We start from the raw sequence: 12,634 nt of genomic DNA, 5'->3' as shown, positions 1-12,634 counted from the left end.
AAAATAAAACAATGCAAAGGCACTTTCAGATTTTGACTAAAAGAGTAAAAAGGCCAGCCTAAAAAGATTAAAGAGGGTTACAGTAAAGCATCAAATCCAGCATTTTAAAAATAATGTTAATGGTATTAAAAATATTATTTTAAAAAAATCATTGCTCTCCTGTGGCGGTCAGTGAGTTAGCTGTGTTTTACTGCAGAATCACTTAGAAATGCACCATGTAAACATCTCAGTTAAACATACACAGAGAGATGCTGAGTTTCACTTTCACAATTATACGGTTTTATACTGCAGTGGAGGGGGAGGCTGCAGCAGCACAAAACGGAAACACACACACACAGACAGATTCAGTTTAATTTCACACACCGATGTTGAGTGCAGTAAACGTGTGTCCTGCTGTAATCTGGAGAAGGAGACATGGCCTCCAACATGAGTGTGTCTGGAAAACAGGATTTAAAGAAAGACGAGAGGTGAGTTACTTTTCCATTCACCAGCAATAAATACACACCGTCTCATGGAAACAGATCTCACAGGAACAGATCTCACAGGAACAGATCTCACAGGAACAGACCTGTATCTCTAAACACTCACTAGGTACCCGAGGAACTAAACGTTGGTTCACGTTGCTAAATAGCAGCTAATATATCACTGATCTGATCTAAGAACAGAGATTTAGAGAAATCATTCACTGAGAGAAGAGTAAACAGAACAGAGTGGAGAACAAGGATTTTGGTCGTACACACAATTAGATTCAGTAGTGAAGCTGTGGAGAAAAAAAACACCTTACAGGTACAGATGAGTGTAAATAATACAAATTAATACAAAATAAAAGGATAAACATAACATATATAAAAATGAAATTAAGTGTGTCAGGTTTTGCTGTAACAAAAAAAAGGGTCAGACAGTCTATGCTAAGGTATTGATAATGAAAATAAAAAAGAACAAAATGGTCTGAGTTTAAAGGTTTATATCCCTCTACCTGAATCTGTTATAAATATTCTTTAATAACCTGTATATCCACTTGCACTGACCTTTATAACTGACTTCTCAGTCATATTTCCTGAAAAGCTTTTTGATCCATGACACCATTTTTCCTGATATTTCTGTTGTAATTCTGTCAGGCGTCACACACTGCCTTCTGTAGTTCAGGTTTGGAGAGTGAGAGGGTCATACTAACTCTTTTGTTGTCTTGTTACAGGAATGCACCTTCATTTAATTTCTAACGTTTGAAATTTTCTAACTAAAGTAACCATAAAAAAATACATTAAACATGTATATAAAAAATTCAAGCCATATTATGTTAGCCTGCACTTTTCCCTTGAATGTTTGAATGTAATTATATCTGTGTTAGAGTGATGGAAGGAAAGAAATCAGACTCGCCAGAACCCAGCTGTGTGTCCATGAAGAGTGACCAGTCAATGAGAGAGCCAGTTAAGTTCAGAGACGGAGACTGTTCTACTGATCAGAGGTCAGTATATTGTAGTGTTTTGTTCATTTGCTCACCAGGAAGTAACCGCACACACATTTACACTTTTCGTGAATATAGATATTTGGTGCATTAATAGCAGTACATAACAGATTTTGTGCATTACAGAGCTAATGACTAAATGTGTGTGTGATTTTGAAATGATTGAATTGCTGCAGTTCACTCAGGTACAAGCAGTATTTAGCCTCCAAACAAACATCATAAAGGTGTTCTTCAGAATGAAGAAAAAATGGGATCTCTGGGACCTTAATGGTTGTTGGTAACAGATAAGCTTGTTTAAGTATTTCAGAAACTGCTGATCTCCTGGGATCTCCCGCATGAAAGGTGCGGTAGATAAGATTAGTCATTTTTTTGACTAACAATTCTCTAATAGTTAAGTAGGTGGCGTTGAGATCTGAATGATGAATGAACGGTCACATTCCTGCCCGTGTTCACAAAGCTCCGCCCCCAGGACCTGTCCTGTAGAGTGGACTCTAGAGTAATGTTCAGATTTAATTATTATTAGCGAGGATTAGCATTAGCACGTGGGCTACAGTATTTTGTTTATGGTGTTTTAGCAGCAATTTAAGAAAGAAATGTGAAAAATTTGTAAAGGGTGGTGTTCAGTTGAGTATGAGTGTGTGTGTGTGTGTGTGTGTGTGTGTGTCTGGGTTGGTGTCAGTCCAGTCGCTGGGTTACACAGTCTGACTGTGAGGGCCCGAATACTTTGGTACACATTGCTGGTGGCTTTGTGGATGCAGCATATGGTGTAAATGTCTGTGATGGAGGGAAGAGAGACTCATAATGCACTTGTGCTGAGGTCAAGATTCAAGATTTTTATTTGTCACATACAAAGTTATATATAATATATATCTTGCAGTGAAATGAGAACGTGGGCCACTCCTCTTTAGACTGTGCATATAATTTAATCCATGGCTTAAATCATTATTTTTTATTATGTTCTGCAAATTTTCCAGGTTATTTTTTCATGAAAGAAACAAAACAAAATGACTGTTGCACCTTTAACTAATGTTTTTCCCACAGATTTTGTCTTGGCTTTATTAATTTCATTATTTGTCTGTCTGATGTGATCTGCTGCTCACAAGGCTAGGAAGAGGTTCTGACTAAAACTTATTCAAAGTCATTACACAATAATCTGTATACAATTACATTGTATTATCATGCACATTTCCCTTAATTTGTGGATATAATTATATCTGAATTCTAGAATGATGGAGGAAAAGAGAACAGACTCTGCAGAACCCAGTTGTGTGTCCATGAAGAGTGACCAGTCAATGGATCATCCACTTGAGTTCAGAGATGAAGACAGTTCTACTGATGTGAGGTCAGTATAGTGAGGTGTTTAACGGCAGTGTTCCACCAGATTAAACTCACTCATCTCGTTATGAAGCTCTTCATGAGCTTTATCGGGTGTTGAAGCAGTCAAACACTAAACTGCGCAGTGCTGCAGCTCTCAGGGAAACCTGGTTTAAAAAATTCAGTTCATCGTGAAGTCGCTGAGCTGGAGGGTCTGTGGGGCTACAGAAATACATTTACACCTGGGAAATTAAAGATAATTAATGATGATATTATTGATCATAATTTAATTAATTCATTAAAATATTTGTTTCTTAATATGTTACTGTTAAATATCTGTGTTTGTATAAATGCGTGTTGTGTAGTATGTAATATGGACTTTATGAATACATATAATCCATATACAGGATGTGTTTTTTTGTTCATAGACCACAAAAGAAGAAATCAAACTTCAGCAGAAGTCAGTTGGATTCCACATTGAAGGTGTGTATCTTTTTAATATGAGTAGGTTGCAGAGGTTTTTTTTTTTACTGTCCACTTTATTAGGAACACTTGTACACCTGCACATTCATGCAGTTATCTAATCAGCCAATCGTGGCAGCAGTGCAATGCATAACATCATGCAGATGCAGGTTAAGAGCTTCTAAAGTTCACATCAAACATCAGAATGGAGAAAAAATGTGATTTCTGTGACTTTAACTGTGGCATGGTTGTTGGTACCAGATGGGCTGGTTTGAGAATTTCAGAAACTGTTGATCTCCTGGGATTTTCACACACAACAGTCTCTAGAGTTTACACCGAATGGTGCAAAAAACAAAAAACATTTAGTGAGCAGAGGATCTGCAGGCTGAAAAAGACCAGTAGATTTTTTTTTCTAATCTTCAACTGTCCAGTTTGGGTGAGTCTGTGCCCATGGTAGCCTCATTTTCCTGTTCTTGACTGACAGGAGGGAAACCTGATGTGGTCTTCTCCTGTTGTAGCTCATCCACCTCAAGATTCGATGTTTTGTGCATACTGAGATGCTTTTCTGCTCACCAAAGACTTTATTTGACATTATATGAGTTGCTATATCCTTCCTGGCAGCTCAAACCAATCTGGCCATTTTCTGCATGATTTTATGCCACATGATTGGCTGATTAGATGACTGAATAAATGAGCAGGGGTACAGATGTTCCTAATAAAATGGACGGTGTGTGTGTATTAAGACAGAATTTCAGTTGTAACTGTGGTTAAAACGCAGAGATTTTTCTTCTTTTCATAAAATAAAAGCAAACCAACAGAAATTAGTTGGAGTCCATATTCAAGGTGTGTGTGGCACTTTACTATGTGTAACTTGTGCGAGTAAGGTGTAGGTTTTTTAAATTGAGGATAATGACAATTTACTATTTTATCTATGTGTAGTAGCGTCATTGGTAATCAGACAGAATTTTTCAGACAGAGTTTTAACTGTGCTAATATTTTTCTGTTCATAAAATATAAACATCTCTCACTGTGTAAGGTTATAATATTTAGATCTCTTATTGTGTGTTTCTAACCAGGAGCTGGAACACAAAGTCATCACACTGATAAAGAATGAGCTGAAGAGGTTTAGAAAGCTTCTGAGTCCAGATTACCCAGCATGCAATGAGAGGGAGGTGGAGGATGAGGAGGATCTGCACAGTGTCAGAGCAGGAGCGCTGAAGATCACACTGCACGTCCTGAAGAACATGAACCACACAGATCTCGCTAAAACACTGCAGAACAGTAAGAGCTCTGGGGCTTGACTTTACTACTGGTCCATACTTACACTTACACCACGGTGCTGTTAAATTCTGGAATGGGATTGGTCAGAGGTTGTTGATTAATTTTCTATAATAGCAGCTTTGACAATAGTACAGGTGCAAATCAGCTGCTGTCATTCTATTACATTACCATTTCTATAGTAACAGCTCATTCCCAGTGATTTCTGCAGTGGACGCTCCACATAAACAGACAAAAAAGTGTGCAATCATTGATACCTTAAAGTTTTCTGTAAGGAGACATTTCTGTAACATTTATGGAAGGAGTCTCCAGTACTTTGTAACAGTCAGAGGGAAAGCTTTTCTTATATCTTCAGGACAGAGGATTCTTTGCTGTTTATTGGTAACATGACAAGCTAACTAAAATTAATAATTATTAATAATATTGATATTTAATAAAATATGAATATTTTACTGTGCTTTATTCCTTTTTATTCCTTTGTTTATTAGAGCTCGTCTCTGAGTATCAGCAAACATTAAAATCCAACCTGAGAGAAAAATGCAAAAGAATTAATGAAGGAATCTCACAGCATGGAAGCTCAGCACTTCTGAATGAGATGTACACGGAGCTCTACATCACAGAGGGTTGGAGTGGAGACGTCAATAATGAACATGAGGTGAGACAGATTGAGACAGCGTCCAGGAGACCAGAAACACAGGAGACACCCATCAAATGTAATGACCTCTTTAAAGACAAGTCCATCAGAACTGTGCTGACTAAAGGAGTCGCTGGAATTGGAAAAACTGTCTCTGTTCAGAAGTTCTTTCTGGACTGGGCTGAAGGAAAAGCAAATCAGGACATCACCTTCATGTTTCCACTTCCCTTTAGAGAGCTGAATTTGATGAAGCAAGAAAATCTGAGTTTGATGAATCTTCTTCATCACTTTTTTCCAGAAATAAGAAAAAAACTGGAACTAATAGACTGTGACTCCTACAAAGTGATGTTCATCTTTGATGGTCTGGATGAGTGTCGACTTCCTCTAAATTTCCAGGACAATGAGAGATTGTGTGATGTGACAGAATCAGCCTCAGTGGATGTGCTGCTGACAAACCTCATCAAGGGGAATCTACTTCCCTCTGCTCTCCTCTGGATAACCTCTCGACCAGGAGCAGCCAATCAGATCCCTCCTGAGAGTGTAGACCTGGTAACAGAGGTACGAGGGTTCACTGATCCTCAGAAAGAGGAGTACTTCAGGAAGAGGATCAGTGATCAGAGCCTGGCCAATAAAATCATCACACACATGAAGTCTTCAAGAAGCCTCTACATCATGTGCCACATCCCAGTCTTCTGCTGGATCTCAGCCACTGTTCTAGAGAGAATGTTGTGTGAAGCAGAGAGTGGAGAGATCCCCAAGACTCTGACTCAAATGTTCACACACTTCCTGATCTTTCAGATCAAACACAAGGACCAAAAGTACCATCAGAAATGTGACCCTGATCCTCAGCAGACCAGAGACAGTATCCTGGCACTGGGAAAACTGGCTTTCCAACAGCTGGAGAAAGGAAACCTGATCTTCTATGAGGAAGACCTGAGAGAGTGTGGCATTGATGTCACAGAAGTGTCAGTGTACTCTGGAGTGTGTACCCAAATCTTCAGAGAGGAGTTTGGGCTTCACCTGGGTAAGGTGTTCAGCTTTGTGCATCTAAGTGTTCAGGAATTTCTGGCTGCTTTATATGCATTTCTCTCTTTTATCTTTAAAAAGAGAAAAGTGTTAATGGGGCAAAACTCTAGCATTTTCAGTTTCTTTAGAAAACCAAACATGTCTGATTTCCTGAAAAGTGCAGTGGACAAGGCCTTACAGAGTGAGAATGGACACCTGGACCTGTTTCTCCGCTTCCTCCTGGGTCTCTCCCTGGAGTCCAATCAGACTCTCTTACAAGGCTTAATGCCACAGACAGGAAGCAGCTCTCACAGCAAGCAGGAAGCAATCAAGTACATCAAGGAGAAGATCAGGGAGAATCCATCTCCAGAGAAATCCATCAATCTGTTCTACTGTCTGAATGAACTGAATGATCATTCTCTAGTGCAGGAAGTACAAACTTACCTGAACAAAGAAGATTACTATTGTCTCAGTGGAACCATACTCTCTCCTGCTCAGTGGTCAGCTCTGGTGTTTGTGTTACTGAACTCAGAACAGGAGCTGGATGAATTTAATTTGGGTAAATATGACCCATCAGAGGAATGTCTTCTGAGGCTGCTTCCAGTGGTCAAAGCCTCCAGAAAATCTGAGTGAGTATTTTTTATTTATAAATGTATTCCATTAAATGTATTTTAATGTAACAATGAACTACATTTTTTGGATTTATGCTTGTTAATAGGTACTCCAATCATCTCAAAGTGTAGACTTTCAGCTTTATTTTAAGAGGTTCCACAAAAAATATGGCATTTACCATTTAGGAATTACAGCCATTTTAAGAAAAGTACCTCCATTTTCAGGGGCTCAAAGGTATTTGGACAAAGTGACATAATTGGAAATATAACCATAATTTTAATACTTGGATGAAAAACCTTTGCAGTCAATTACTGCCTAAAGTCTGGAGCCCATGGACATCACCAAGTTTCCACTGAGTTTCCTCCCTGGAGATGCTTTGCCAGGCCTTCACTGCAGCCACCTTCAGTTGCTGCTTGTTTGTGGTCTTTCTGCCTTCAGTCTTGTCTTCAGTAAGTGAAAAGCTCTATTGGGTTGAGATCAGGTGACTGACTTGGTCATTGAAGAATATTCCATTTCTTTGCCTTCAAAAAGTCTTGAGTTGCTTTCGCAGTATGTTTAGGGTCATTATCCACCTGCACTGCGAAACGGCGCCCTATCAGTTTTGTAGCATTTGGCTGAATGTGAGCAGAGAGAATAGCCCTATACACCTCAGAATTCATCTCGCTGCTTCTGTCAGCATTCACATCATCAATAAACACCAGTGAGCCCGTTCCATTGGCACCCATACATGCCCATGCCATAACACTGCCTCCACCATGTATGACACATGATGTGGTATACTTTGGATCATGAGCTGTTCCTTTCTTTCGCCATACTTTTCTCTTCCCATCATTCTGGTACAAGTTAATCTTGGTTTCATCAGTCCAAAGAATCTTACTCCAGAACATGGGAGGCTTTTTTAGATGTTTTCTGGCAAAGTCTAATCTGGCTTTCCTGTTCTTGAATGTTACCAGTGGTTTGCACCTTGTTATAAACTCTCTGTATTTACATTCATGAAGGCGTCTCTTGATTGTAGATTTTGACAATGATACGCCTACCTTCTCCAGAGTATTCTTGACTTCTGTTGATGTTGTGAAGGGGTTTTTCTTCACCAAGGAAAGGATTCTGCGATCATCCACTTTAGTTGTCTTCCGTGGTCTTCCAGGCCTTTTGGTGTTGCTGAGCTCGCCAGTGCTTTCCTTCCTTTTAAGAATGTACCAAATTGTTGATTTGGCCACTCTTAGAGTTTTTCTATCTCTCTGATAGGTCTCTTTTGTTTTTTCATCCTAATGATGGCCTCCTTCAATTCACTGAGTTCTCCTTGGACATCATATTGTTAGCTCCAGTCGAACAGCTGCCAAATGCCAACTCAATACCTGATATCAATTCCAGACCTTTTATCTGCTTCATGTGTCTTGAAGTAACGAGGGAATGGACCGCACCTGGTCAGTTAACTTCTTGTCAGTCAATTGTCCGAATACCTTTGAGCCCCTGAAAATGGTGGTACTTTGTTGAAAATGGCTGTAATTCCTAAATGTTAAATGCCATATTTTTGTGGAACCTCTTAAAATAAAGCTAAAAGTCTACATTTCGATCACATCATGATTGTTTTATTTCAAATCCATTGTGGTGGTGTATAAAGGCAAAATCACAAAAACTCTGTCACTGTCCAAATACTTCTGGACCTAACTGCATGTATATATATATATATATATATATATATATACATATATATATATATATATATATATATATATATATATATATATATATATATTGTGTATATTCTAAGTTAACACACCTTGATGTACATATCAGAAAATGAAAGCTGAAATTTTGATCTATGATCTCATATTCATCTTTTGATCTCATATCCAAAAGTCTTCAATGTAAAGCAAAAACAAAAGAATTGGCCTTGCTGTTCCAATACTTTCGGAGAGGACTGTATACAGTATATACAGTATAATACCTTTATTTCTAGGCCATGTCAATCAATACACATTGCGCAAACTTGTGTTTTCTTTCAAAACTTTTTTCTAGAAAACATTTGCTCCCATGGAACAATAAAATCATGTCAGTGATATAATAAAAGCTCCATGATGAGCCATGAAAGAGAAATATAATCAGGGGATATAATCAGGGAAAAGTACACCTACTACTGGCATGTTATTAAATGATGGTGTACAGTTATATAATTACATATTTTACAATAATATGAGAAATAATAAAAATTCAGATATTCTGATACACCACATCTGCAGTTTTAGCTGTAGAATCTTGAAAAAAGATCAGAATGTATTGTTTGTTGGCTGCTCAAAATGTGTTATGTACATGAGCTTTTACTGTCGATCAGTATTCTAATATTTTATTCTTTCTCTTCCAGGCTGTGTTTGTGTAATCTGACAGAGGAAAGCTGTAGAGCTCTGTCCTCAGTTCTCAGCTCAAACTCCTCCAGTCTGAGAGAACTGAACCTGAGTAACAATAACCTGCAGGATTCAGGAGTGAAGCTGCTCTCTGCTGGACTGGAGAATCCACACTGTACACTGGAGATACTGAGGTGAGATGATCAGAAACAAAAAAATCGCCACCAGATTTACAAAAGTTTCAAAAGCAGATTTTCTTTGTACTGTGATGAGCAAGACTTTAGCATACTAAGGAATACAGCACAGAGAGGTTGTTGGTTAGGGGAATGTGCTCTTTTATTTACAGTGACAAGAAGTGCAGCAGTAATTCAAACGTGAAGGGGCTGGTGAAGTTGAGTGCAGGTGAGGTCATCTCCGAGGTTGGTGCCGCAATCTCCATGTAGCGGCACACTGAGGAGATGGAGGGTTAGTGGCAGCTTTTAGAGAGCCCTAAGTGCAGCAGGAGGTAGAAGGGGAACATCTTCCCCACTGACGTCGCCTTCTGTAAGCAGAGAGAGAGAGAAACAAACGTTTGTGGAGTTGCGTACTTCTCCTACCTTATATGCTGCGCCGCAGCGGGCTCCATTTATATCCCTCCGGCTCCTCCAGGAGGGTAGATTTCTGCCGCGGTGGAGATTGTCTGCCAGCTGTGAAGAATTAATTTCCTCGCGGCCACGTGCACTCCAGCTGTCCAGAACAATAGGGATGCTGAAGTGGCACTGTCCTTTCAGTACCCTGTCGGCAGTTGTGTGAGGAGCGATGTGTACCTTTTGTGTGAGGGCCGCCCGCCGTCACGGTGCCCTCCCAAGCTAAAAGCCTACTGTCGGCAAGCTTTGGGCCCAGAGTGATTAGCTCTTTATAGCCCATCCACATTGCAGTGATGTGCCCCCGAACGATGTTCCACTGAGAAATCCTAGAGAAAGAGTAACCAACGAGTGACCCTGGCATTGGTGTCCTTGGCCTTGGACATCCATTGAAGAGGCGCGTGGTCTGTTACAAGGGTGAAATGTTGTCCGGCTAGGTAATAGCTTAGCTCCTCAGTGGCCTACTTGATGGCCAAGGCCTCTCTCTCCATGGCTGCATATTTACACTCAGTGGGGGACAGCTTTGGGCTCACGTAGAGGACTGGGTGCTCCTCCCCATCGAAGACCTGAGACAGGACTGCCCCTAGCCCTGTCTCAGACGTGTCGGTATGCACAATGAAGGGGAGTGTGAAGTCGAGGTTCCTTAGGATGGGTGAGCTCATTAATGCTTCTTTCAGTCTCCTGAAGGTTTCCTCTGCCTCCCGACTCCACTGCATCCAGTCCGGCTGGCCTTTCCTGGTGAGATCAGAGAGGGGCGAGGCAACTGAGGAAAAGTTAGGGACAAAATGGCGGTAATAACCAGCCAAACCCAAGAAGGCACGTACCTGCTTTTTGGAGGTAGGTCTTGGTTACTCACGCAATGTCTCAATCTTCTTCTCTTGAGGCATGAGCTGTCCCCTGCCGATACGGTACCCCAGGTATTGTCCCTTTGTTAACCCCAGATGACACCTCTTTGGGTTGGCGGTTACCCCAGACTTCCGGATTTCCTCCAACACGGCCCTCAGGTGGTAGAGGTGGTCGGACCACGTGGAGGAATGGATTACCACATCATCTGTATAGGGTGCTGCATAATGCCTATGTGGTCTCAGGACGATACCCCTGAGGCGCTGTTGCAGCCATTGCGGGTGCTCCATGCAGTCCAAAAGAGAGGCTGCTGTCTAACCACGACTCCTGGCGGAGTTTTGATGTCGTGGTGGACCAGATGCATTCTGCCCGCTCCTCGGACTGAGCTGGCCTGAGCTCCTCTCCTTGGTGGTCTAAGGCACTCTCAGACGGATCTGTGTTAGGTAGAGCAAAAGCAGACACATGGGGGTTAGGTTCTGTCCACTTTTTCTGCAGGTTGACATGTTAAATCGGTTTGTCTGCTCGCTTGCCTGGTTGCTTCAGTCTGTAATTTACAGGACTCACCCTCTCAAGGACCATGTACGGGCCTTGCCACCGTGCCAGGAACTTACCGGAGGCGTCTGGAAGAAGGAGGAGGACCTTGTCCCCAGGGTGGAACTCTAGGCATAATTGATCAGGGAGCGGAAGGGGGAGGGGCTGCTCTTCCCATGCCTCCCGGGCCATGTCCAGCAGTCCCTGAGGTCACTGTCCAAAAAGGAGCTCAAACAGGGTAAACCCGGTGGATGCCTGTGGAGTCTCACGGACAGCGAAGAGGATGTAGGGGAGAAGCAGGTCCCAGTTTCTGCCCTCCTCATCTACCACCCGGCGAAGCATCCTCTTCAGGGTCTGATTGAAGCGTTCCACCAGACCATCCGTCTGTGGGTGGTAGACGGACGTCCTCAGGTGCTTAACCTGCAACAACCAACACAGATCCATCATTAATTTAGACACAAATGCCATACCTTGGTCTGTAAGGATGTCCTTTGCGATGCCCACACGGCAGAAGAGGAGCAGGAGCTCATGGGCGATATTACGGGAGGTGGCTTTTCTGAGAGGAACTGCCTCGGGGTACCTGATGGCATAATCCACAATGACTAGTATATATTCATGACCCCGGGCAGATTTTGCTAGCGGCCCTACGAAGTCCATGCCAATCCTTTCGAAGGGGACGCCAATGATGGGTAGAGAGATAAGTGGCATGAGAGCAGGCTTCTGGGGGCTTGTTCACTGAGCACTGTTGGCAGAAGGCCCTGACTTTGGCATCCATACCAGACCAGATGAAATGGTCCTTTAGTTTTTCCAATGTTTTTCGAGCCCCCAGATGACGTCTTGGGGGTTGTGAATGGGCCAGGTGCATAAAGGCCCAGGTATGGCCTTGGGGAACCACCTGCAGCTCACAGGGCTCTCCTCGTCTGTTTGTTCTCTGATACAGTAGACCTCCGTGTACCAGGAAGTAGGTGTCGGGGAGACACTGGTCTGGCCGCTGTCATACGCCTTCAGTGACTTGCACCTGGCTCCAGCAGTTCTTTAGCCAGGGGTCATCCTTCTGCTCCCGGCTGAAACTTCCCTCTCAAGCAACCTGGGTAGACACAACGGAGATAGGGTTAGCAGGGAGATTGGCCTCACCTCCCGAGGTCGCTCCGGCTTCGCCCTCATCCTGCGCCAAGCAGGCCTGCCGGATCCATGGCCACATTGGCTGGTTCGTCTCTTCCTTGTTACCCTCATTGCGCTGGCTGGCTGTCGGGAACCCTGGCCAGTCTCGGCCCAGTAGCACAGGAACGGGGAGTTCGTGGAGAAGGCCGATGGTGAGAGGGTGCTTAGAATTTTGGTGTTTGACTGTGACTCAGGCCGCTGGGACTTCTCTGACGTCCCGATGGATGCAGGCCACCTTTAGGAAGCTTGAGGGCTTCGGTGCGGGCAGAACAGAGGGCCGGTACTTCCTGAATCCAGCAGTGCCTTTACTGGGCGGCCGTCGATCTTCATGCTGATAGTGGGTAGATTGGGAGTCATTGCAGTA

At 42.5% G+C, this 12,634-nt stretch overlaps 1 protein-coding gene across 2 annotated transcripts in view; it reads left to right on the top strand.

The window, feature by feature from the left end:
- Positions 1–339: 339 nt before the first annotated feature.
- Positions 340–12,634, top strand: part of LOC113524826 (NACHT, LRR and PYD domains-containing protein 12-like) — a 41,515-nt gene continuing 29,220 nt past the window's right edge. For both annotated transcript variants that reach the window (XM_053242073.1, XM_053242074.1), the window contains exons 1-7: positions 340–467; positions 1,349–1,465; positions 2,691–2,807; positions 3,208–3,262; positions 4,318–4,522; positions 5,008–6,787; positions 9,133–9,306. In XM_053242073.1, the coding sequence (XP_053098048.1) occupies positions 415–467; positions 1,349–1,465; positions 2,691–2,807; positions 3,208–3,262; positions 4,318–4,522; positions 5,008–6,787; positions 9,133–9,306 (2,501 nt within the window). In that variant the 5' untranslated portion in view covers positions 340–414. The remainder of the gene's footprint in view (positions 468–1,348; positions 1,466–2,690; positions 2,808–3,207; positions 3,263–4,317; positions 4,523–5,007; positions 6,788–9,132; positions 9,307–12,634) is intronic.

This window comes from Pangasianodon hypophthalmus, chromosome 19, assembly GCF_027358585.1.
Source record: "Pangasianodon hypophthalmus isolate fPanHyp1 chromosome 19, fPanHyp1.pri, whole genome shotgun sequence".
Taxonomy (NCBI): domain Eukaryota; kingdom Metazoa; phylum Chordata; class Actinopteri; order Siluriformes; family Pangasiidae; genus Pangasianodon; species Pangasianodon hypophthalmus.
Note: the sequence above shows the minus strand (reverse complement) of the source record. Positions and strands in the feature narration are given on the sequence as shown.